At 43.4% G+C, this 26,083-nt stretch overlaps 1 protein-coding gene across 1 annotated transcript; it reads right to left on the bottom strand.

Annotated features, from left to right (window-relative positions):
• Positions 1 to 608: 608 nt before the first annotated feature.
• Positions 609 to 25,768, bottom strand: LOC136386236 (melanoma-associated antigen E1-like). Its single transcript, XM_066357735.1, has 6 exons — positions 24,821 to 25,768; positions 15,718 to 15,829; positions 15,382 to 15,458; positions 14,057 to 14,141; positions 10,974 to 11,989; positions 609 to 683 (listed from the first exon to the last, which is right to left on the bottom strand). The coding sequence occupies exons 1-6, from the start codon at positions 25,766 to 25,768 to the stop codon at positions 609 to 611; spliced, it is 2,313 nt and encodes a 770-aa protein (XP_066213832.1).
• Between the last annotated feature and the right edge of the window lie 315 nt (positions 25,769 to 26,083).

Genomic DNA, 26,083 nt, shown 5'->3' with positions numbered 1-26,083 from the left:
AGGGTAGAGAGAAGGTGGAGGGGGGAAGCAGATGGTCGCGTTTACTCCGTGCCCTAACTGGGAGTTGAACCTGTCACCTTCATAAGCCCTGTGACGCTCTATCCACTGAGCCGCGGCCAGAGCTGAGTACAACTCTTTATGGAGATATGCCTAAGTCTGCGAGGCCTGCGAACAGGGCTGGGACTTTATGTGCCCCCTGAACTCTGGGAGGGGTCCTCCCTTCTCTCACAGTATCACAACCCAAATCCTGCTGTGGACTATGTTCCTTTTTGTGAATTGGGCTTCCTCCACTAAACCAAGGCCCTTAACTCTCTGAGACCACCGCAGAGGGAATGAGGGGTCACCTCAGCCTGAGTGCTGTGCCCTGGACACATCTGCTGAGCTTGCCAGTGATTGGCTGTAGCCCTCAACTCCGTAGTTACCTAGAGTGCGGCTGTTCTTTCGCTTTTTTATTTCCTTCGCCCGGCACCTCCTGCAGCCCACTGCAGGGTGGCTCCCATGTGCCCCCTTCTATGGAGGAAGGTCTGCTCTTAGTACCCAGGGCCCCCGTCCTCAACCCACTTCAGACCTGGATATCCACCTTCAAACCCGGGGCTACCGCCATATTGCTAGGCCTGCTCGTTAATACCTTCCAGGCCGAATTCAGTGTGGCCGCCCTGCTGGGGCCTCTGAGAGCCAGGGGCCTGGGAAAAAGTGGGGGCACACCTTCGTCATGTCTGGGTGTGGTTTCTGCAGATATCACGGGGGGCGGTCCTTACCTAGACTCTAAGCAAGTCCTGTGAATAAGAGGCACTCAGCAATGGGAGAAGCGTCGAACGCACATGCGTGAAAAGGGTTCCTGGGCTCTTAGCGGAAGTCAGTGGGTCCTTTCCGGAAAGGCTGTCTAAGGCGCCTGAGAGCTGAGAAACTGGCACCAAGTATTAAAGGTCTGCAATGGCTGGAGGCAGGGGTCCTTTCCCACAGGGTTTTCCAGGATCCCTGAGGTCTGAAAGCCAAGGGCTTGGCTCTGGGAATCCCACTGCTTGGAGTCCATGGTTCTTTTCAGGCAGGGCTGTCCAGGGTGCCTACTGCAGGCCTCCGCAAAACCCCAATGGCTGAATTTAGGGGTCCTTTCTGACCAGGCAGTCCGGGGTGCCTGAGAGCTCAGTGTACGCTGGGCTCCGTGGGACCCCATGGGTTAGGAGTCCGTGGTTCCTCTGTGGCTGGGCTGTCTAGAGTGCCTGAGAGCTGAGGGCCGGGGGTAGTGTTCAAGAGACTGACTCCATTTTTTGGGATACTTTGAGTCTATAGTGTTTTTCCATAGTGGCTGCACCATTTACATACCCATTAACATGATAAGAATTATCTTTTCCAAATATCTGCACTTAATCAGCTTAATGCTTAACATGGGAATACTCTTAAATTTTCAAGTGCACAATGCACTATTGTTAAGTAGGTGCTCAGTGATTTTTTTTTTTTTTTTGTATTTTTCTAAAGCTGGAAACAGGGAGAGACAGTCAGACAGACTCCCGCATGCGCCCGACCGGGATCCAACCGGCATGCCATGCCCAGCAGGGGCGACGCTCTGCTCTGCCCACCAGGGGGCGATGGGATGCTCTGCCTCTCCAGGGCGTCGCTCTGCTGGGACCAGAGCCACTCTAGCGCCTGGGGCAGAGGCCAAGGAGCCATCCCCAGCGCCCAGGCCATCTTTGCTCCAATGGAGCCTCCGCTGCGGGAGGGGAAGAGAGAGACAGAGAGGAAGGAGGGGGGGTGGAGAAGCAAATGGGTGCTTCTCCTATGTGCCCTGGCCGGGAATCGAACCCAGGTGCCCCGCACGCCAGGCCGACGCTCTACTGCTGAGCCAACCAGCCAGAGGCCACTCAGTGATTTTTGACAGAACTCTAGAACTCATTCATCTTGCATAACTGAAATTATACTGGTTGAACAGCATCTTCTCATTTCTTGCTTTGCCCACACCCTGGTTACCAGCATTCTACTCTGTGTTTCTATGTGTTTGACAATTCTAGATAGCTCATATAGGAAGAATTATGCAGTATTTACCTTCCGTTGTCTGACTTACTTTACTAAGAACCATGTCTCCCAGGTTCATTAATGTCCCATATCACAGGATCTTTTCCATTTTTAAAGCTAATTAATATTCCACTGTATACATAGAGCACATTTCTTTGGCTATTGCGAATAATTGTACAATGAGCATAGGTGTGCAGATATGTTTTTGAGATATTGATGTCATTTCCTTTGGATATATACTCAGGAATGAGATTGTTGAAACATGTAGTAAGTAGCAGTGTAGTAATCTTTTAAACTATTTTCAAACTGTTTTCTCAAATGGCTGTACTAATTTATAGTCCTACCAACAGTGTGCAAAGTTTCCTTTTTTTTCAATACCCTCACCAACACTTGTTTGTATTTGTTTTTTTGATGTTAGCTATTCTAATAGGGGTGAATTGATATTTGATAGTGGCTTTGATTTGTATTTTCTTGATAATTAGTGGTGTTGATCACATTTTCATATACTGTACCTACCATCAGTGGTGAGATTCAAATAATTTAACAGCTGGTTCTCTGCCCTAATGACCGTTTTTTTAAAGATTTTATTTATTCATTTTGAAGACGAGAGAGAGAGAGAGAGAGAGAGAGAGAGAGAGAGAGAGAGAAGGAGGAGCAGGAAGCATCAACTCCCATATATGCCTTGACCAAGCAAGCCCAGGGTTTCGAACCAGCGACCTCAGCGTTCCAGGTCAATGCTTTATCTACTGTGCCACCACAGGTCAGGCCTAATGACCATTTTAAGTATAAAAAAGATAGATTGAAAGGTAGTTTATTACTTTTTTTTTTTTTGTATTTTTCTGAAGCTGGAAACGGGGAGAGACAATCAGACAGACTCCCGCATGAGCCCGACCGGGATCCACCCGGCACGCCCACCAGGGGGTGACACTCTGCCCACCAGGGGGCGATGCTCTGCCCCTCTGGGGCGTCGCTCTGTTGCGACCAGAGCCACTCCAGCGCCTGGGGCAGAGGCCAAGGAGCCATCCCCAGCGCCCGGGCCATCTTTGCTCCAATGGAGCCTCGCTGTGGGAGGGGAAGAGAGATACAGAAAGGAAGGAGAGGGGGAGGGGTGGAGAAGCAGATGGGAGCCTCTCCTGTGTGCCCTGGCCGGGAATCGAACCCGGGACTTCTACACGCCAGGCTGACGCTCTACCACTGAGCCAAACGGCCAGGGCCAGTTTATTACTTCTTGCATTTAATACTGAAATAAGAACAATAAAAGAGGTACACAAAACTAGATTATGTTATGAGTTTTAAAATATTGATAAACATATTAAATAATACCTGACAAAAAAATGATAAAACTGTTTTGAAGATATTTTCGATGGCAGCTTGTCACCCTCTGGTTCTTTTGCACTTTTTCTCTTTATGTTGTAGGTTTGTTTTCTGAAGTGACAAACTCGAGGGAATTAAAATGTAGAATTTCATCAAAGGTAAAATGAGATTTATGAAATGAATAAATAGATATTACAAGCATAGTTCTGTCAAAATTTTTTCGCCTATGGACAAATAAACATTACTACAGGTGCTTAGAATACACTGCTGAGTAGATGAAAAAAGTAAGGAATGTAAATTTGCGATTTCCACATTGGGCAACTGCCCAAGCACCCACTTTAGAGAGAACTTTAATTACAAGTGCCATTTGAATAACCGGTTCACCCAACTCAATAAAAAGTAAATGAAAGCTGGCTGAACCCACCACTGGCTATTGCCTATTTGTAGGTCCTCTTTGGAAAAATATTCAGGGTTTTTGCTTATTTTTAAGTTAAGTGAGTAAATTTTTAATTAATTAGCTCTTGAGATAAGTTCCTTATGTAATTAATTTGGCTATTAACCCCTTATGTGATACATGGTTTGCAAATATTTCTTACAATCTATTAATTGCATTTTCATTTTGTTAATTGTTTCCAGTGCTGTACAGAATTTTTTTTTTTTTTTGTGGCAGAGACAGAGAGATTCAGAGAGAGGGACTGATAGGGACAGACAGACAGGAAGTAACAGAGATGAGAAACATCAATTCTTTGTTGCGGCTCCTTAGTTGTTCATTGATTGAGTTCTCATATGTGCCTTGACTGGGGGGCTACAGCAGACCGCGTGACCCCTTGCTCGAGCCAGCGACCTTGGACTCAAGCTGGTTAGCCTTACTCAAACCAGATGAGCCTGCACTCAAGCTGGCGACTTTGGGGTCTCAAATCTGGGTCCTCCACATCCCAGTCTGATGCTCTATCCACTGTGCCACCACCTGGTCAGGCTGTACAGAAACTTTTAATTTAAATGTAATCACTGTAAATCTTTTTGTTTGTCTTTTCAGGTTTTTCTTGACATATTAAAGAAATTATTACCAGACCAATGTGAAAGAGCTTTTTCCCTATGCTTTCTTCTTGGAATTTTGTGGTTTTAGACTCATTTTAAAGCCATTATTCCTTTTTTCATTAATATTTGATTAGGATATAAGCATCAAATTTAATTCTGAGATATATGGATATTCCATTTTCCCAACACTATTTATTGAATAGACTATCATTTTTATATTTTGTATTCATTGTGCTCTGGTGAAAGATTACCTGAGTTTATGTATATCGATATCTATCTATCTATCTATCTATCTATCTATCTATCTATGTATCTATCTATCTAGATAGATATAGAGATAGATATAGATATATGCCCATGGGCTTCTTTCTGGGCTCTATTCTGTTCCATTGGTCTATGTATCTATTTTATGCTACTATAACACTGTTTTGATTAATATAACATTGTATTAGAACTTTGTTCCTCTTCCTCAAAACTACATTGGCATTTGGGGTGTTTTGTAGTTGTGCATGAATTTTCTTTCTTATTTCTGTGAAAGATGCATTGAAAATATGATAGGTATTGCACTGTATCTATAGATCACATTAGGTAAAGTGGATGTTTTAACAATATTATCTCCTCCAATCCATGAATATGTGATATCTTTTCTTTTATTGGTGTCTTCTCTAATTTTTTCTATCACTGTATTATGCTTATCAGCATACAGATTTTTCAACTCCCTGGTTGAATTTATTGCCATGTATTGTATTCTTTTTGACACCATTTTAAGTAGAATGGTTTTCTTAATTTATTTTAGTTGTTTTTCATATATAGAAACATGGCTAATTTTCAAATATAATTGGAATCCTGCAACCTTAGCAAATATATTCATTAGTTCTATCAGTTTGGGGGGATTCCTGGGGCATTTGCCCCACTCTCTATAGCCCCACATCTAGAGCAGACGCACCATCTCTCTCTGCTGGCCTGTGTCAGCCTGAGGGGTGTACTGATGCCAGGAAAGTCGAACTGATCTTCTTCTCCACTTCAGATGCAGCTGATCTTAGAATTTTTATACTTGCCTGTGGTACTGCCACTTCTTAATGAGATTATGGGTCTCACATAAAGGTACTTTGTTCCTTATATCATTGTTAAATCTGTGTTTCGATGGGGTAGACAAGTGCTAGGAATTCCTATTGCACCATCTTGCTGATGCACTCAGCTAAGACCTTTTTAAATATTTGGATTTCAACAATCTCTCACGATGTTCATTCACATTTGCAGGAAAATCTTTGTTCATCTGCCCCATTATCTTCTTCTAAAACATGAAAAGAGAGGCAAGGATCTTCAATTTGATGTAGAAAATGCCAAATCTTTTATACTTTTAACAAAAAAAGCAATAAATGTATGATACGTGTTATTCATACACACAGATACTAAGCTCAAATGTACCTTTTGCAAAAAGAACACTTAAAAAATAGAGGAGCATTCCTTTTGAATGCCAAATGCACTTGACTGGGCCTTCAGATATCCTCAGCGAGCCTGGGGCATCCTTTCCAAACACCTCCAGCTCACAACAGGCTGGGTGTGTGGAAGGGGTCCGTGGAGGGTTCATTCCTCCAAATGGTCTTGGGTGATGCTGGGCCACAGTTGCTTGTCTCCCCCCGTAAGCTCCCATCCCACCCCCAGCATCTGCAGTCTTCTCACGGTAGGGAAAGGGGATGCCTAGGCCTACAACACAGAGAGTTGTCGTCAAAGCACAAACTGTTTTTGCTCAAAATGGGGCAGGGGGCAGTGTGCCCAAGTCTTCCAGGAGCAGCTAGACAGTGGAAGGGAGAGAAGCTTCCTCTTGTCAGCGAGTGCTGGGACGTCCCTTGGAACCAGACTGGCCATGTTCATCTGGCCAGGGAGCTGGTGGATAAAATAGTGAAGTCCAGGCAGCTGAGGCTAGAGGGGAGTACAGGATGGTTAGGAGGGCCAGCTGGTCTAGCTGGGTGCTCCCTCTGATCTAGCCATGGGTCAGCAATCCCACCCCACTGCTTCCTGGTAGGGGAGAACTAGGGGCCTGACGACATCCTTCTCAGTGAGGGTGGAACGCATTTGGCGGTATCCTCTCCGTGAAGCCTCAGTGTCGCACACCACCACTGTGCTGAGGGCACACTTCCACAAGCTCATGCATTTGCTCATGGCCAGAGCCTGTATGGAGCCACTGAAGTGGGCAGAGGCAGAGAAGTGGGGCAGGACACAGGAGAGCTCAGTGTCCGTCGGGCACAATGACGATGTGCCGCCACCCTGGCCTGGGCGCTGGCACACACCCAAGTACTCCTGCTGCTGGTTTTCCTCCTCCTGGCTCACCAAGTGACCGGTCGGGAAACCTCACTGGAAAAGGCTGTCAAGGGGGAGACTGAAGATGCCCTACCGAGACTGGCATCAGTTTCCCTACTCCAAGTCGTGTAGAGAATGGGTGCCTGTCCTGGGACTGATGTGATGTGGGAAATCCACAGCACAAATCAGGAGCACAGGCGGTGGGCTGAAAGGGAAATAAAACATCTTAATCTACTCTTTGTCTTCCCCAGACTCAAGTTCCCTTGTAAATTCTGTTCTAACAGACTTCCTCTACATAAAGAAGTGACTGAAGCTAGATAGATTTTTGGAGTCCCTGATATTTGATGTGATCTGAAATCACATGTGTACCTGATCTTATTGTCAGCAAAGGTTCTCTCTTTTGCTCCTCTTATGCATACCTCACATTCATTCTGGCATTATTTTCATCTGGCTATGTATTTCAGTCCAGTAGCTGAGCCACAGAAAGCCCTTCTTCTTTTGCTTGAGAAGCATTCTACAATAATGAGAAAAATATGAATTAATTTTGGCCTCAGGCTTGGAGGAGTGGACGAGTGTGGGGTTCGATCCCTGTCACCCACCAGCCATGTGTGCTTTGGGAACTTATTAACCTGTATGCGTGAAACTCAACTGCAAAGTAAACTTGATAAGTCTTGTCTTGGACTGGTGGAATGTGTGTAGTAAAAGGTAAAAATATGCTGGCATTTATCATTTCCTTCCCTTCCAATTCCTACGTGCCACAGTCTCAAGTGAAATATTTTACCTCCCTTAGATCTGATATAAAGAGAGTGAGGGAACTTCACTGGATAACCATGCCTGAGCTTTCTAAGGCTCAGGTGTCAAAGGCTGGGGCATGACTCTCCATTAACCCTCCTGTTCATGCTTAGATGGACCCCGTCGTCTATCCTCAGGCTCCCAAATGTGATTCCTGAAAGCCTGGTGCTGCCCTCCTTCTTGAACTGAGACCTCTATCCTCATAGTAAGGCCTATACTGCCCAGTGACCTAAGGAGGAGGTAAGGTTGACCTTATCTGCCCACACCTGTCCATGGAGGCACAGGAATGAAAGCTCTGGCAGCTGTTTCAGGCCCAATGAAGGACGGTGCCACTCAAGGACCCAATTCAGCTCCTCAATTTGAATGACAGGCAGGCCTAGTATTCTTTTCTCTGTTGACTTGTGAACACCACCCACAGACCCAACCTTTACTTTCATGTTACTCTTTAGTGGGAACTGATGGGTCCCTCTGGGTGACATCACTGCCTGGGGAAGATCCTGTATGGCACGGATGACACAGGGTGTGTGTCCACACAGTGCTCCTCACTGTCCTCCTCCTGACTCCTGCATAACCTGAAGATATCCTCTGTCTTGTTTCGAGGCTTATCCTTTCCCTACTAAGCCCCCAATATCCTGAGATGCCCTAGGAAGAAGGGACATGTGCCTCATGTGGTCACAGCAGCCCATGGTCTCTCCAAGCTCCCAACATGGGATTGTGCTGCCCCACTCTTACGAGATGAGCTGTCCTTTCAGTCTTCAGCATCCTTACCTTGGTTTCTGGCACAAGGTGGAGATTTCACTACTGCTGACCTGTGACTGCTGACTTGGATGACATTCCTCACCTCCATGAGATCCCTGGGAGAAAGTAGGACTCACCATGCCACCATGAGTAGGTGCCATAGTCACAGGTCTGACAAGAAGGACAGGGCTCTCATTGGCCTCCTTTCTGGGAAAGATTTATTCATGTTACTCCATGTTATCATGTTGAATCCTATTAGAAATTGGGTATCACCCTCTGCTCTATGGGGTTTCTCCCATTCACTGCAGGATTAAGTCTCAGACCACCCCTTTTCATAAAATGAGAGGTAACCATTGTCTGGAAGCTGTGCCTTTGACCTCTGTCCAACTACAGAGCAGAACATTCTAAAGATGTACCTGTTGTGGAACAATTGGTTGCCTCATTCCTCAGACAGGATGTTAGGCATCCCTGTCATGCCTGGGGTTCCACTCTCTGCTGAAATTCTAGTGTGTAGCTAATGCTCACTTCTCTTTGAGACCCTGCATGCAGGGGGACTTGAGCCCACCTGCTTTTGCCTGTGTCTGCCAGGGATAACATTGGAGCTGGGATTAATTGTATCCCTGTCAACAATGAGTTAATTTTTTTGTACAAGTCTTTTTTTATTTCATTTTTTTATTATTTAGAAGCAGGGAGGCAGAGAGACAGACTTCCACATGCACCCGACTGGGATCTTATTGGGAGGCCCTCTACCAGGCCATGCTGTGCCAGTCTGGGGCTGTTTTTGCGTTGCTCACCAACTGAACTATTTTAGTACCTGAAGTGGGACCATGCAGCAATCCTCAATGCCCAAGGCCACCTTGCTCAAACCATTTCAGCCATGGCTATGGGATGGTACCCAGAGAAAGAGAGATGGAGAAGAGGGACACAGAGAGATAGAGAAGGAGATGGGGAGATGGGTCACTTCTCCAGTGTTCCCTGACCAAGAATCGAACTTGGGACAACCACATGCTGAGCTGACTCTACTTCTAAGCCAAACAGACAGGGCCCCATGAACGTTCTATACTTGGAAATGATCATACCGTCACAGAACAGTACTGTCTCTTTCTTTTGCTTATTTTTACTTCTCAATTATAATGGCATTCTTCCTGTTATGGCTGTTTTCCATTCCAGTAGTTTAGGAACAGGGCCATTCCTTTTACCACTTCAGACATACTTTGATGTACTGACAAGAAAATTAAAATAAAAAGCACAAGGTTTGTCTCAGGTTGGAGGAGTTGGCCAGTGTGGGTTCACTATAATTTACACCAGGAATCTAGTTTCAGCAATGGCCTCTATGAACCCTAGGGATTTTGGCACACTACCAAGCCCTAACTCTATCAGCCTCAGGCACTGCCCTGTACAGTGAGTCTCATGAGCCCTGTCTTGTGGGACCACCATGATATACGTGATGTATGGAAAGCATCGGTCACTGAGCCTGATCTGTATTGAGACTTTAGGGAATGCAAGTTATTACTGTGATTATTTCTGAACTCAGATGTTATCACCAATTCAGTGAGAATTTTTTCTTACTTCTGTGTCATGTCAGAAAATATGTAGTTTTATAGAAAAGAAAACCTCCTCATGAAACAAAATTCTTCTTAGAAATGAAACAAGGTAATATGGTAATATGCTACCTCCACCCCCTCTTGACTCTCCTTTTCACTGTTTTCTTAATAATTAGAGAGTACTGCACCTTCTTCTGCAATGATAGCTTCTCCTACAACCTACAGTTCTATGGGTAGGGGCTAGGTCTTCTTTTCCTAAACGTCCTCAATGCAAGCATGAATTTTTCCAGAGCTGACACTCAATTAATGATTGTACAAAATAAAAGCCATGAATGATTGGATTCACTATGACTTATATTCTCAAACATTCTTGGAAATCATAAACAAATCCAGAAATATAGCTTTTAAATTAAAAAAAAACAAAAGACTAAATGTAGTAAAGCAAACAAATGACCAATTTTGTCAGTGCACCACATCTTGATCCATTTGTCTACAGATGGACTCTTAGTGTGTTTCCATATCTCGGCTGTGACAGATACTGCTGGGTACATATAGGTAATATAGCCAATAACAGTGCAGTAACTATGTTAAGGTATCAGAAGACTTATGGGGGGTGAATACTTTAAGTTATGTAAATGTCTAATCACTAAATTGAACACCTGAAAGCAATATACTGTATGTCAACAGTAACTGATAAAATAGTGGCCTATTTTACTCTAACTCTCTATGCATCTATGTATCTATTATCTATTTACCTACCTACCTACCTACCTACTTACTTAATGCCTACTGCTACCAACTACCTATCTACGTACCTACCTACCTACCTACTTACCTACCTTAATATCTACTGCCTACTGCTACCATCTATTTTAGTATAAAGTTTGTTCACATCTCAAAAAAATATTCTTATCCTAAAGACATGTTATCTTGTACTGAATCACAAGAATGATTGAAAGAGTTCCAATTTTTATTTCAAAAACAATACTCTTAACCTGATAAATGGCAATAAAAGTGAGATCTTTATTATTCTTAAACCTGTATCTTGAATCTAAGTAAACATTCTAAAAGTATACTACTTTCAAATGCAAAACAAACACAATAACAAGCCACCCAAGATATTTTGCATATTAAGACACTGCTTAACAGGCCTTTCCAACCACAAAGTGAAGACTCCAGCTGAGGTCACTCAGGGTGAGGGTTACAGCAAGCTGCAGCACGGGAGCTCCTACTGACCTTGGAAGGAGGGCCAGCTGTGGGTGTGGATGCAGCTTGGTCTCTGGTGTAGGCTCTGGTTTGGCGTCTCTCTTGCTGTTCTTTCAAAGCCTCTTCGTATTGGGGTTGAATGGTAGAGGGTTCGGTATTATTGATCTTGGCCAGAAACTCCAGGACTTTCATCTTGTTGGTTTCAGCTTTGGCTCTTGGCCCCCACTGGAACTCACGGCGTGGAGGAAAACTGTTGCGCACCAACCGGAACACCAGGTATTTTTCCTTCACCAAAATTTTGGTTATAATCTTCCTGGGCTCCCCAAATAGAAAATGACTCTGTCCATCATAGATGCCCAAAGTATTCAGGAATGCCCAAATATGCTCCTCAGAAGCACGGTTGCCATTCAAGAAGATCACACTCAGGAGAGGCATCAGCATTCCTTTTCTAGGAAAATCCCAGCCGCTGCTAAGACTGCCACTGCTAATGTCACCTGGTATTTCCACAAGGGTATAGAAGTTACTGTTGGACTTGTCTTCTTTCAATTCTAGGCCAAAGAAAAGATCTATTCCCTCAGAGGCTCTCCTGAGGATCTCAGGGAAGTCCTTCTCATACCATTTGTGGACTATCTTCAGCATTTCTGCCTTTCTAACGGGCTGCTCCATTTTATACTGATTAAGCAGGTACTCTACCAATATATTCGCCTTTTTCCTTAGAAGAATATCTTGGCCAGAGCTCTTAGTGGAAGTTGAGGCCTGGGAGGCATTTTTATTTTTGTGAACACGGCCTTTGGCTTTTCCTGATCTTTTGCATGAAACCCCTGCAGTGGCACCAGTGGTGTCTGGAGCACTTGGAGACACCTGCAGAGAGACAGCACCAGTGGAGCTGGAGGAGGCTTCCCCGAAAACAGAAGAGGAAGAGCAAGCAGCCTCTTCTTCCTCTCTTGCAGCAGCCTGAACACTCTCAGGACCTTGGGCCTCAGCTTTGTTCTGGCGGCGTTTCTTACAAGCACGAAGCTTATTCTTCTGACCACGAGGCATGACGGCTGTTGTTCAAGACAGGAGACAGAGCTGTGGGTGAAAGAACAGTGATTGAGTACCTGGGGAATAGAGAATGAGATGTAGTGAGCACTCCAATAGGTAGATTCTACCTTGGCTTTATTGAAGGCAGCCTCTGTAGGCTTCCTTGAGGATGTTACTGTAGGAACCCACAAGGCTCTTGTTCAGGTCAGTATGTCCCCTTTGAACCCCATAGAGGAATCAGAGCACCTTCAGAGTGAGTCATGCTGTATCCTACCCGCTTGCATCGACTTTATTCAGATGACAGCAAGTGATGTCAGTGTAGCCCCCTTTGTTCTGGCACATGGAGATCTCTTGGTTCATCTTCAGTATTATCATGTCAACTCTGGGCAGAGCCTGGGCACCCTCACACTGCTACCCTGATGTTGACAAGTGAATGTTCTCTGGGAGCCAGGAGAAAAAACTGGAGGGGAAACAGTCCACTTCCTTAACAGATGAAACCCAGTGCTTAGATCTTAGTGGGATCCCTTGTGTCTGAATTCGTTTAGATCAGGGGTTGGGAACCTATGGATCGCAAGCCAGATGTGGCTCTTTTGATGGCTGCATCTGCCTTGCAGGCAAATCTTTAATAAAAAAAAAAAATAACGTTAAAAACATAAAACATTCTCATGTATTACAATCCATTCATTTTCTACCGCTCATGTTCATGGTTGCAGGTGGCTGGAGTCAATCACAGCTGTCCTCCGGGACAACAGCAAATTTTTATTGGATAATGCGTAACGTACACGGGTTGTTGTATGGCTCTCATGGAATTACATTTTAAAATATGTGGCGTTCATGGCTCTGTCAGCCAAACAGGTTCCCGACCCCTGATTTAGATCCTCAATTATCAGTCAAACTCATCATCATGGCTCCTTGTAAGGGTTGGCAACATTCCTCTTTGGATGCTAGTGATTGGACCTTCAGACTGGGGATCTCAATTCCCTTATCCCTGATACAAAGAAATGCCGTGGGATGCTCAACCTGACAGACCTTTCCTGAGGTTTCTCATGTGACAGTACAGGGTTGGAATGGATGCTTTCATGCTTCAGGGTTGGTTGGCTGAGTTTTTTTCTCAGGTTCCTCAACTGGGCTTCTGGGAGGGAAATCTTCACGGTAAGAGCCAACCTCCCTGAGACTCAGTAAGAGAAAATCAAGTTGACCTTACCTGACCAAATGTGGTCTCCCAAGAGTGAGGCCTACTGCAAGCAGATTGAGATCCTAAGGTAGGTGGTTCCATATAGGATCCAAATTGAAAGTATAATTTCACTAATGGCAGGGTCATGATTTCTCCCTCTGTTGACCTTGAACTGTTCTCACACTAGGGCCTTCCCTTCCTTGTTACTTCTCAGTGAGTTTTGATAGGTCCTACTGTCAGATATTTAACCTTGAGGTCTCCCAGCATTGAAATAGTATGGATTCATTCTGGCCTCACTGGTAGGGTGTGGCACATCCACACAGTCCTCAAGGGGCTCTCTGAAACCTAGCATGAACAAAAATTACTCCATCTGCTGACATGAGGTTGCCCCTTTTGACCTGATGTTTCACCTCCCTGAGACGGCCTTGGAAGATCTGAGTACAGCTCTTCATGGTGTTATGCCCAAGTCTGCGAGGGGTGCAAACAGGGCTGGGACTTTACATGGCCCCGTGCACTCTGGGAGGGGTCCTCCCTCCTCTCACAGTGTCACAACCCAAATCCTGCTGTGGGCTGTGTCCCTCTTTGTGAATTGGGCTTCCTCCACCAAACTAACGCCTTTAACTCTCTGAGACCACCACAGAGGAAATGAGAGGTCACCTCAGCCTGACTCCTGAGTCCCGGGCCACATCTGCTGAGCTTGCGAGTGGTCGGTGGCTGTAGCCCTCAACTCCGTAGTTACCTGGAGAGCAGATATTCCTTCGCTATTTTGTTTCCTTCGCCCGGTGCCTCCTGCAACCGACTACAGGGGTAGTTCCCATGTGCCCCCTTCTATGGATGAAGGTCTGCTCTTAGTACCCAGGGCCCCCGTCCTCAACCCACTTCAGACCTGGATGTCCACTTACAAAACCAGGCCTACCACCATATTGCCAGGCCTGCTCGCTAATACATTCCAGGCCAAAGTCAGTGTGGCCGCCCTGCTGGGGCCTCTGAGAACCAGGGGCCTGGGAAAAAGCACCTTCATTATGTCAGGGTGTGGTTTCTGCAGATACCACTTGGGGGGGGGGCTTACCTGGACTCGAAGCCAGTCCTGCAAATTCCCGCACCCAGACAACCTGATATGGTTGAATGCACGTGTGCACATGAACAAAGAGCTTGGTTCCAAGCGGAAATTGGTGGGTCTTTTCCGGTATGGTTGTCCAAGGCGCCTGAGGGCTGATAGCCCAGGACGGCATCCCAGGGACCCCATTCGTTGGAATTATTTGGGTCCTTTCTGACAGGGCTGTCCAGGTTGCCTGAGGGTTTAGAGCTGAGCGTGGGCCTCTGAAGGACCCCAATGGCTGGATTTTGGGGATCCTTTCTAACAGGGCTATCCAGGGTGACTGAGGGCTGAGAGCTGAAAGCTGGAGCAATGTTCCAGAAATTCCATTTGTTGGGATTCTTTGGGTCCTTTCCGGCAGGGCTGTTCATGGTGCCTGGGGGCTGGGAGTGGGGCGGGGCTCTATGGGACCTCATTTGTTAAGAATCAGTGCGCTCAAGGTCCTCACTCAGGGTCCTCTCACTTGTGTGTTCAGAGCCTGGACGCATCCCTCTAGTCCCCCGAGTTGTCCAGCTGCAGTCAATGTCCTCACATAGCTGAGTACCAATGGGGCAGTCAGGACGCACTGCTAGTGCACTCCATGGGCCTTACAGGCCTGCCCAGAGGGCCGGGACTCTGTGAGGCCCCCGCTCTTTGTGAGAGAGCCCCTCATTTAGCACTGAGTATCCTCGCTTTGCTCACTTTTGTACAAGACCTCTCTCTTTGCAGACGTGGGTTCAATCCTATGGCGCAAGGCCCTTCCCTCCCTGAACCACCGAGGAGGAATTCGTGCACTCCGCAGTGGCTGCTCTTCTGGGTCTCCCAGGGATAGGAAAAGAACTGGACTCTATGTGGCCCCCTCTGCTATTTGAGGGGTTCCCTCATAACACTCAGGGTCTTCACGTGGGTGATCCTTGTTAGAGACCCAGTCCCTCTCTCTGCAAAAGGGAGACCACCCACATTACCCCGAAGCCCTCTCTTCCCTGAGACTTCCCAGGCTCAAACCAGCCTGATATCTCTGCCAGCAGCTTCCCAGGGATGACAGCAGAGGAAATATTATTTTTTATGCTGTGAGCACTACCCTTAGTCCTCATCAGGGTCCTGCCTTTGACAGATGCCCAGTCCAGTAACTCCAGTCTCTGCTTTCCTCACACTGCTCATCTTACGTAATGGTCCCACTTTCCTGAGAATTCCAAGTTGGACGTCAAGGTGATCCTCACATGGCCATGGTCCTTCAAGGCCTCTGGAACAGACAACAGGGATGAGACTCTCCAGGACTTTTCCGTTCTTACTAGGTCCTAGGACAATTTCCTACTTAAGGTCTACACCACATTTTTAGAGCCTCAGACTCTTTTTACTGAACTGGGGTCACCCTCCTTAGGTTTTGTTAGACTCCTATATTTTGGGCTGATTGTTTCCTCAGCCCTCATCCACAAGTCATCACCTTGACTGTAGTCGCTTGATTAAAGGCTTCCTGGGAAATGACACCTTTCTTCAAATACCTGAGCAGACTTTCCTTATTGCAATTCTTGCAGAGAATGGGTCCTCCTTCCAGTAGCGATATAAGATTAGAAAACTGCAGCAGAAATCAGGGATCCCAGGGCATGTACTATGCTATCAGAGAAAAAAAGAGTGGATACACTTTTTTCTATTTACCAGCAAGACTTAGGGAAGTTTTTTTTAAATTTATTTATTAAATTTAATGCAGTGACATTGATAAATCAGGGTACATATGTTGAGAGAAAATATCTCTAGATTATTTTGACATTTGATTGTGCTGTATACCCCTCCCCCAAAGTTAAATTGTCTTCTGTCACCTTCTATCTGGTTTTCTTGTGCCCCTCCCCTCCCCCAACCCCTCTCTCCTTCTTGGCCCCTCCCCTCTCCCCCCACCCTCCACCCCTGTTGCCATCACATTCTTGTTCATGTCTCTGAGTCTCATTTTTATGTCCCTTCTATGTATGGATTCATATAGTTCTTAGTTTTTTTCTGATTTACTTATTTCACTCCGTATAATGTTATCAAGGTCCATCCATGTTATTGTAAATGATCTGATGTCATCATTTCTAATGGCTGAGTAGTATTCCATAGTATATATGTACCAAAGCTTTTTAATCCACTCGTCCTCTGACGGACACTTGGGCTGTTTCCAGATCTTTGCTATTGTGAACAATGCTGCCACAAACATGGGGGTGCATTTCTCCTTTTGGAGCCGTTCTATGGTGTCCTTGGGGTATATTCCTAAAAGTGGGATAGCTGGGTCAAAAGGCAGTTCGATTTTCAGTTTTTTGAGGAATCTCCATACTGTTTTCCACAGTGGCTGCACCAGTCTGCAATCCCACCAGCAGTGCAGGAGGGTTCCCTTTTCTCCACATCCTCGCCAGCACTTATTCTGTGTTGTTTTGTTGATGAGCGCCATTCTGACTAGTGAGGTGATATCTCATTGTGGCTTTAATTTGCATTTCTCTAATGATTAGTGATGTTGAGCATTTTTTCATATGCCTATTGGCCATCTGTATGTCCTCTTTGGAGAAGTGTCTATTCATCTCTTTTGCCCATTTTTGGATTGGATTGTTTGTCTTCCTGGTGTTGAGATTTACAAGTTCTTGATAAGTTTTGGTTATTAACCCCTTATCAGATGTATTGTCAAATATGTTCTCCCATTGTGTAGTTTGTCTTTTTATTCTGTTCTTGTTGTCTTTAGCTGTGCAAAAGCTTTTTAGTTTGATATAGTCCCATTTGTTTATCCTGTCTTTTATTTCACTTCCCCGTGGAGATAAATTGGCAGACATATTGCTGCCAGAGATGTCCGAGAGCTTACTGCCTATGTTTTCTTCTAAGATGCTTATGGTTTCACAGCCTACATTTAAGTCTTTTATCCATTTTGAGTTTATTTTTGTGAGTGGTGTAAGCTGGTGGTCTAGTTTCATTTTTTTGCAGGTTGCTGTCCAATTTTCCCAACACCATTTGTTGAAGAGGCTGTCTTTACTCCATTGTATTTCCTTACCTCCTTTGTCAAATATCAGTTGTCCATAGAACTGTGGGTTTATTTTTGGGTTCTCTGTTCTGTGCCATTGATCTATATGCCTGATCTTATGCCAGTACCAGGCTGTTTTGAGTACAATGGCCTTGTAGTATAACTTGATATCAGGAAGTGTGATACCTTCCACTTTATTCTTCTTTTTTAAGATTGCTGAGGCTATTCGTGTTCTTTTTTGGTTCCATATAAATTTTTGGAATATGTGGTCTATATCTTTGAAGTATGTCATTGGTATTTTAATTGGTATTGCATTGAATTTATAGATTGCTTTGGGTAATATAGACATTTTAATGATGTTTATTCTTCCTAACCATGAGCATGGTATATGCTTCCACTTGTTTGTATCTTTCTTGATTTCTTTTATCAATGCTTTGTAATTTTCAGAGTACAAGTCTTTAGTCTCCTTGGTTAAGTTTACTCCTAGGTACTTTATTTTTTTGCTTGTAATTGTGAAGGGGAACAGACTTAAGGACGTTTTAAAGAATTCATTCCCTGATTTGAAGGATAGAGAGAAATGTTTGTGATCCTGGACATATCTTTTGAGAGTATCTGATTTTGCATATGCATATGACTATATTTTCACTAAGCATGTTGTCTCCTTTATTGATATGCCTTATTTCTCTTGGTATTCTTATTGGTCTGGTATGGTAATCTAATCCAGGTTTTTTGGTCACAGGGTTCTTTCTGTTGAAATATAGAAAAGAAAGGCTCTTAGGATAAGTAACTTTCAGCAGAATGTACTTTCTCCAAAATAAAGAGACTTTCAGCAGAACTTACTTTTTTCTAAAAGACTCTCTACCCCTGACCTTAAGTCTAGTTTCCCAGGCTATAGCCTTGGGATAGTTCTGCAAGGTTGCAGATGTTCCCAGAATGTTTCTCCCTGAATTAATCCTGTGCAGGCATCCCCAAACTAAGGCCCGCGGGCCGCATGCGGCCCCCTAAGGCCATTTATGTGGCCCCCTGCTGCACTTCTGGAAGGGGCACCTCTTTCATTGGTGGTCAGTGAGAGGAGAACTGTATGTGGTGGCCCTCCAACGGTCTGTGGGACAGTGAACTGGCCCCCTGTGTAAAAAGTTTGGGGACCCCTGCGTAGAGTAATATTGTAAGAGAGCTTGTTTCACTGCTTTGTTTTACTGCAATACTTCCCCTCCTCCCTATTCTCCAGTCAGTGTGTAAGTTTGTCTTTAAAAGCGGACTTCAAACTGTGTTCAGGGCCGCATGATTTGACTGACTTAGCTCTCCCTGCAGTCGCTGGCTTCAAAATAAAGACACCTTAATTTGGCTACTTAATTGTATGGCAAACATCTGTTTGTCACTGTTCTTATACAACAGTATCACTTGAGATACATTTTTGAGTAGTAGACAAACATGAATTATCTGACTCTTGGTCAGCTGGAGAGAGTGCATTGGAGTAAGCTCTGGATGAATTGGATGAGGACATGAAGTCCAAGCCCTGTCACGTATTAACTGTGTGAACTCAGGTACATTAGCAAACTCTGTGAGCCTCAGGCCTGCATTTGTGAAGGGGGTTTGTTAAGCCGTGTCTTGTAGGGCTGGTGGATTGTGGTTAATGTATGTAAAGCACCTGGAACAGTGCCTGGAATGCTTTGAGATTTTGCTCAATTCCTGTTATATTGATGAGTATGATTATTTTGACTTGAGAAAGTAGGACTGACCTTAAAGGATTTGTTAAAAATTTAGCAGATATCAGAGAATATGTGTCACTCCAGGATGTGGAACATCCAATCAGTCTAAAATGCTATTTACAAATGAACTCCCCATTAAATCATCCTTTGAGTGTGGAGGTTTGTTTCTAACTGTGTACAATTTAAATCTTCTAGAATTTGGTTGAAAGACTAACTCTTCTTCCCACCTAGATGCCCTTTCATACAAAGCTGTTACTTCTCCCATCTTTATTAATAACACAATCACCTAAGGTCTACACCTCTCTTAGGGTTTGCTGGATTACAACAAAAACAACAACAAAAATTAAATACCATTTTAATAGAATGGGCTTTGACCCTTTAATCCACAGCAAAGGGTGTCAGCCCAATAGCTGCTGAGTTTTCAATCACAGATAATCACCTTTATTTGTCAGAAACTCCATGAAATTGACTTGGATTTCCCATCTTTGCATTGTGGTCACTTGCCCTGGGACACGTGTACTTGAATTTTTCAAACCTTCCCCAGGTGGACATGATATCTGGTTTATTTCTGATGCCTATGTAACTGGTAAGGGTAGTTTTCCATTCCGGTCTGTCTCATCTCTGAGACCAATTATCAGAGGTTCTGGCCTGTGCCCACCATTATCTTAGCTTCAACTAACCACCATGCTGGGAAATTAAAATCATCTCCAACCACACGGCTTCCACTTTCCTGAGTCTGCCTGCCTGGTCTGATGGTATCTACACTAGGTTCGTGACCTGGAACTTCCTGCACCACTCTGATCCATCCATTTTATTGGTCCTTTACATCATATGGAGTATCTCCTGACATATTTTATAAGAAAGCTGCTCTCAGACTTTAAAATACTATGGGTAACTCATGTAGTGTCTATTTTTCTTAACGTCTCTGAACTATCCAAGAGCCTTCCAAAGCATAGATGCTAAATTAATATTTGGACATGTGGAAAGTAAGTGTGTAAGAAGTCAAATTTATTATGATTTAATATCTCCTACATTCCTGAATAAGCTAATCAAAACCAGGTAATATATGCCAATTACACAAAGAAACTGAAAGCTATAAAACAATCCAAGAGTTGACTACATTATTTTTCACATCTCACCATCACCTAGACTTTACTATGGGGCAATTTCGTTTTGCACAGAAATCCGTATTCTAATATCATGCTATCTTGTTCTGAATAACAAGAAATAATACAAGGATTTTCAATTTGTTTAACAGTACTAAAATTCCCCTTTAAAACCCTGATAAACAACAAATGTGTGATTCACGTCGCTTATAAACTTAAGTACTGGAGATGAATAAATCTCTATATTAAAAGGGACAATATTTAAAATAGAAACAAGAAAGGTAACCCTCAGTTTACCCGTATTGTAGAGGAAAACAAAGATGGTATATGCTGTGTTCCCGGGAGCCCCCCTTGGATCCTCACTGGTTAGAAGATTGGCTGCTTTCTTTAACCACAAAGTGAAAACTGCCTCAGACCTCACTAGGCATGGGAAGAGCTTCGGGGCAATCCCTGGACAGCAAAGTGGTCACATGGCAGCAGGAGGGGAACCTTAACTCAAGGTCTGACTCAGGCTCTCTCTTTCTTATCTCTCACAGCCTCTTCATGATGAAATAGGATTTCCCTGGGCATTATGCCATGGACCTTAGCCAGAAATCCACACATTATATGTAGATTTTGGAAAGGACCCTGTATGAATGTACAAAGATCGTGCTCATTCTTTCTCGTAGCTGCATAGTACAGTGTGATATACCATGTCTTTTTTTTTATCAATATATTGATGAGCATTTATGTATTTTCATATCACTGTGGTGTGTCTTCAGGGTAAGTCTTAAGAAGTGGAATTAATGGGTCACATGTAAATACTTATTTAGTTTTTTCACAGATTGTTAAATTCTGTAAGGTAACATTTAGAAAACGTTTACATCCATTTTCTTAAGTAATATTGGAATTAAACAATATTCTTAAATAATAGAATAATAAATTCATTTATTTTGAGCTACATTTACCTGGTCTAAATAATATTATATATTTTTATATATATATAAAAAGATACTTTTGAAAAGTTTACTTGATTTTACATGGTCTGGAACAATGTCCCTGATGAAATTTATACATTTGACATACTACAGAGAATAAGGTAATTATCGCCCCAGGCACTGATTTCGCAGCCTCAGCAATATCAACACATGGCCAAACTTGCTCCATCTATATCCACTCTCAGCCCCCAGATTATTTTGTGGCAAACATCTATAACAATATTTGTCTCATTATGAACCCTTACCCGTAAAGTTGTTAATCATGAACATAACCACAATACCCCAGGGCCCCTGGTAAGCAGAATTCCAAGATGGCCTTCCAGATTCCTGACTCCTGGTGCACACACATCTTCTTCCAGTTAATTAATTAATCAAATCTAGGTGCTTCTGTGAGGATTTTGCAGACATAATTGAGTTCCCAGGGCAATTGTTCTTAAAACAGAAACATATCCTCCATGGGCCATACCTAATCAGGTGAGTTCTTAAATAGGACAGGACCTTCCCTGGAGAGAGAAATTCAGAGTGAGTGGGGCGGGGCTGGGGGTTCTACACTGCTGGCTTTGAGGATGGAAGGAGCTGCATAACATGGCAAGGGCCTAAGGTCACCTGAGGATGACCCCTAGCCCTCAGCTAGCAAGGAAATGGGCACCTGAGTCCTTCAGTTTCCAGTGACTGAATTTTCCCCCCAAACTGCATGTTATCTGAAGGAGCTCCTGAGCTCCACATGAGAATGTGGACACCTGACACACTGATTGCAGCTCTGTGAGATCTTCAACCTAGGGAAACCAGCTCCTTGGTGCCGGGCTTCTGACCTCCAGAACTGTGAGATACTGTTTGTAGTTTGAAGCTGTTAAATTTTCAGCAATTTGTTATAAACTAATATACACACTGAAATGTTTTTAGCTACATATTCCCTTTTTTCCCTTTCTTATAATGTTATAATTAGACCTTTTAACATCTACTCTTTTGGCTACTTTCACATGTATAATACAGTACTAGTGTTACCAATCAAGTGGTTTAGGGTGCCTACTTCATTTTAAAAACTTGTGAAATGGGTGCTTGTTTTAAAAAACTGGTTTATCTGGGTGCAACCTCCTGGGAGAAAGGTGCACTCCTATCTCAAAGACCATCTTATCTTCCTCCTCAAACCTGTGGTTCTTATAGGGATAGGGAGGGGAGAGTTTCTTCTTCTTATCCGATTATCTTGCAGGTTTTTAGTGTGTTCAAGCCCTATCCATTTATCTTTTGAGCCTTTGGGGTGCTCAGTGTACAGAGCTACTCCAGTGTCGTGTTTGCCAATGGGGAAGAATTCCTGGTGTTCCCTGACTGCCTGTGGTAACATTATTAACTATTAGTGTTCACTGCGTACATTACATCCCCAGTGCTTCTTTATTTTATAACTGAAAGTCTGTACTTTTTGCCACCCTCACCCATTTCACCTATCTTCTACTACCCACCTCTGGCAACCACCAATCTGTTCTCTGCATCTATGAGTTCAATTGTTGTTGTTTTTTTTAAAAACAATTCCACATATAAGTATTACAATACTATACAGTATTTGTCTGTTGAAAACTTTCTGTTGAAAGAAACCACTTGGTAATTACCATATTTCACTTAGTATAATGCCCTCAAGTTCTGCATGTGCTGTAGCAAATGGCAGAATTTTTTTATGACTACATGATATATTCATTTGTTTGTGGATGTGTATCCCATTTCCTTTATGCATTCATTCATCAAGAGGCACCTTCATGTCTTGGCTAATGTACATAATATTGCAGTGAACACGGTGGTACAGTTATCCCTTCATGTTAGTGATATCATTTTCTTTAAATACCCAGTAGTGGAATTGCTGGATGATATGGAAGTATTATTTAAAAAATTTTTTTTAAGTGAAAACAGAGGAGATAGACTCCCACATGTTACTGACTGGGATCCACTGGCAACACCCATCAGGGGCTGATGATTGAATCAACCTGCCAATCCTCAGTGCCTGAGGCTGGTGTTAGGACCAACTGAGCTATCCTCAGCACCTAGGGCCAATACTCAAAAAAATTGAGCCACTGGCTGTGAGAGGGGAAGAGAGAAAGGTGGAGAGGGTGGGAAAGAGAAACAGATGGGCACTTTTAATGTGTGCCCTGACTGGTGATTGATCCCAGGATGTCTGCATGGCAGACCAATGCTCCATTTACTGAGTCAACCTGCCAAGGCCTATTTTAAAATTTTTGAGGAATCTCTATATTGTCTTCCATAGTGGCTATAGCAACTTACACTCATTATTGAGGAATCTAAATACATCCAAGTATATAAGTTTTAAACTTAGAAAAGAAAGACTGAATGGAGTAAGGCAAACCCATAATTGAACTTTTACTTTTTTTCTCCATCTCTAAGTACCGATCCCATCTATTTTAGTATAGATTTTTTTTCACATTACCAGGGATATCCACATTCTAATGTCATGCAGTCATGTTAAGGTTCACAAAAATGATTTAAGGATTTTCAGTGTGTATTTAAAAACAAAACTCTTAACTTCTGCACCTAATACATAGTAAGTGTGTGATGTATGAAAATTACCTCAAGAAATAAGTGAACAAGATAATCATGCTCATCAGGAATACTGGTCAACAAGCATTTTGAACCATAATGTGAAGAATCCACCTCAGAACCCACAATGGGTGGGACAAGCAACTGGATATAGCCCTGGGTCACCCATTGACCTCCTGTGGGACTAAATTCTTCTTAGCAATGAAAACCAAGTAATAGGCTATCTCCACCCTCTATTTTCACTTGTCTTCAGTTGTTCCTTATGAAATACAAAGAATCTCGCCTGCTTTTGTAACGAGAGTTTCTTTGTAATTGCATGGGCAGAAGCAGGGTCTTCTTTGCCTAAAATCCCCAGTGCAAGAGTAAAGACTTCTAAAGCTGATACTTAATCAACAACTGAGTAAAATAAAAGCCATAACCCGAAAGGTTCAATTCAGTATGAATTATATTCTCAACAATTCTTGAAAATAAAAAGCAAATCCATGTATATATCTTTTATATTTACAAAACAAAAGATGAAATACAGTAAGGTAAACAAGACGTGACCAGTTTTATATATGCACATCTTTATTCATTTTTCTACAAACGGACACTTAGCTTCCTTCCATTTCTTGACTGTAACAAATAATACTGGGTACAGGATAAGCAATATAATCAATAACATTGTAGTAAGTATGTATGGATAAGATGCATACAACACTTATGGGGGTAAACACTTTTAAGTTATATAACTGTCTAATCATTATGTTGTACAGCTGTAACCAACATAATTCTGTATGGCAACTGAAGTTGGAAAAACATTTTTGAATGTACAGTACTTTTACTGTATCTATGTATCTTTTTATTTCACTATTTATCTATGTACCTATCACTCTTAACTATTTAGTGTAAGATTCTTCTACATCTTGAAACATATTTCTTTCCTAAAGTCATGTTATCTTCTACACAATGACAAAAGTGAATGAAGAATTTACAATATGATATTCCAAAACAAAACTCTTACTCCTGATGTAATGAACAGCAATACATTTGCGATCCATATCATTCATAAACTTATATTCTGAATCTAAATGAACATTCTGTCTAAAAGTACACCACTTGAAAATGAAAAACAAACACAACGATAAGCCAAGAAGCCATTTTGCAAATTAAGAAATTGCTTAATAGGCCTTTCCAACCAAAAAGTGGACTCCAGCTCAATGTCACTTAGGGTGAAGAGACTGGCTGGATGTGTCCCTGGCGTCCCCACTGGCCTTGGAAGGAGTGCTAACAGTGGCTACAGCTTGGGCTCTAACTTGGGCTCTCTGTTCCTCCTCTCTCATAATCTTTGAATATAGGTATGGGAAGTCAGTTGGGACAGTACCAACTACCTGGGTCACAAACTCTAAGACTTTCACCTTGCTGATCTCATTATGGGCTCTTCGACCCCACAGAAACTCATAGCGTGGAGGATCACTGCAAGGCACCTGCTGGTACACCACGTATTTTTCCCGAACCAAATCTTGAGTAATAAGCTCCCTAATTTCCTGCAAAGACAAGTTACTCTTTTTGTTAAAAAAGCCCGAAATATTCAGAAAATCCCAGACCTTCTCCTCAGGGGCATGGTACCCATTGAGGAACATCGCACCCAGGAGAGGCATCAGAATCTCTTCGATAGGAATTTTCCAGTTGCTGCTCACACTGCCATCACTGATGTCATCTGGATTGTAGACAAGGGTATAAGAGTTACCGTTGGGCTTGTCTTCTTTCAACTCTAGGCCATAGATCAGATCCATGTGCTCAGAGGCTCTCTTGAGAATCTCAGGGAAGTCCTTCTTGTACCATTTGTGGACTATCTTCAGCATTTCTGCCTTTTTAATAGGCTGCTTCATTTTATACTGACATAGCAGGTACTCCACCACCAAATCCACCTTTTTTTTTAGAATATCTTGGCCAGAGCTCTTAGTGGAAGCTGAGGCCTGGGAGGCAATTTTACTTTTGTGAACACGGCCTTTGGCTTTTCCTGATCTTTTGCATAAAACACCTGCAGTGGCACCAGTGGTGTCTGGGGCACATGGAGACACCTGGAGAGAGACAGCACCAGTGGGGCTCGAGGAAGCTTCCCCCAAAACAGAAGAGGAGGAGCAAGCAGCCTCTTCTTCCTCTCCTGCAGTTGCCTGAGCACTCTCAGGACTTTGGGGTTCAGTTTTGTTCTGGCGGCGTTTCTCACGGGCACGGAGCTTACTCTTCTGACCACGTGGCATGACGGCTGTTGTTCAGGACAACAGACAGAGCTGTGGGTGAATGACAGTGACTGGGGTACCTGGTGGATAGAGAATGAAATGTAATGAGCACTTTCAACAAGTAGATTCTACCTTGGCTTTATTGAAGGCAGCCTCTGTAGGCTTCCTTGAGGATGTCACTGTAGGAACCCATAAGGTTCTTGTTCATGTCAGTATGTCCCCTAAGTATCTCACAGCGAGACCACAGAACCTTCAGAGTAAGTCTTAACCGGCATGCTACTAGCCCTGTCTGAGTTTACTCAGATGACAACAGGTGATGTAGTGTGACCCTCTATT

Source organism: Saccopteryx leptura, chromosome X (assembly GCF_036850995.1).
Source record: "Saccopteryx leptura isolate mSacLep1 chromosome X, mSacLep1_pri_phased_curated, whole genome shotgun sequence".
Classification (NCBI taxonomy): domain Eukaryota; kingdom Metazoa; phylum Chordata; class Mammalia; order Chiroptera; family Emballonuridae; genus Saccopteryx; species Saccopteryx leptura.
The sequence above is the reverse complement of the archived record's forward strand: the minus strand, read 5'-3'. Positions and strand labels throughout refer to the sequence as shown.

Excerpts from the sequence above, each read along its gene's own strand:
- LOC136386236 (XM_066357735.1), bottom strand. The coding sequence starts at position 25,768 with ATGCCACGTGGTCAGAAGAGTAAGCTCCGTGCCCGTGAGAAACGCCGC. Across the intron at positions 15,459-15,717 it reads AATAAGGAAAGTCTGCTCAG|AGGCCTTGAAGGACCATGGC; the intron begins GTATTTGAAGAA and ends TGTCTGTTCCAG. Across the intron at positions 11,990-14,056 it reads GCAGGCCTGGCAATATGGTG|CCGTCATGCCTCGTGGTCAG; the intron begins GTAGGCCTGGTT and ends CTTGAACAACAG.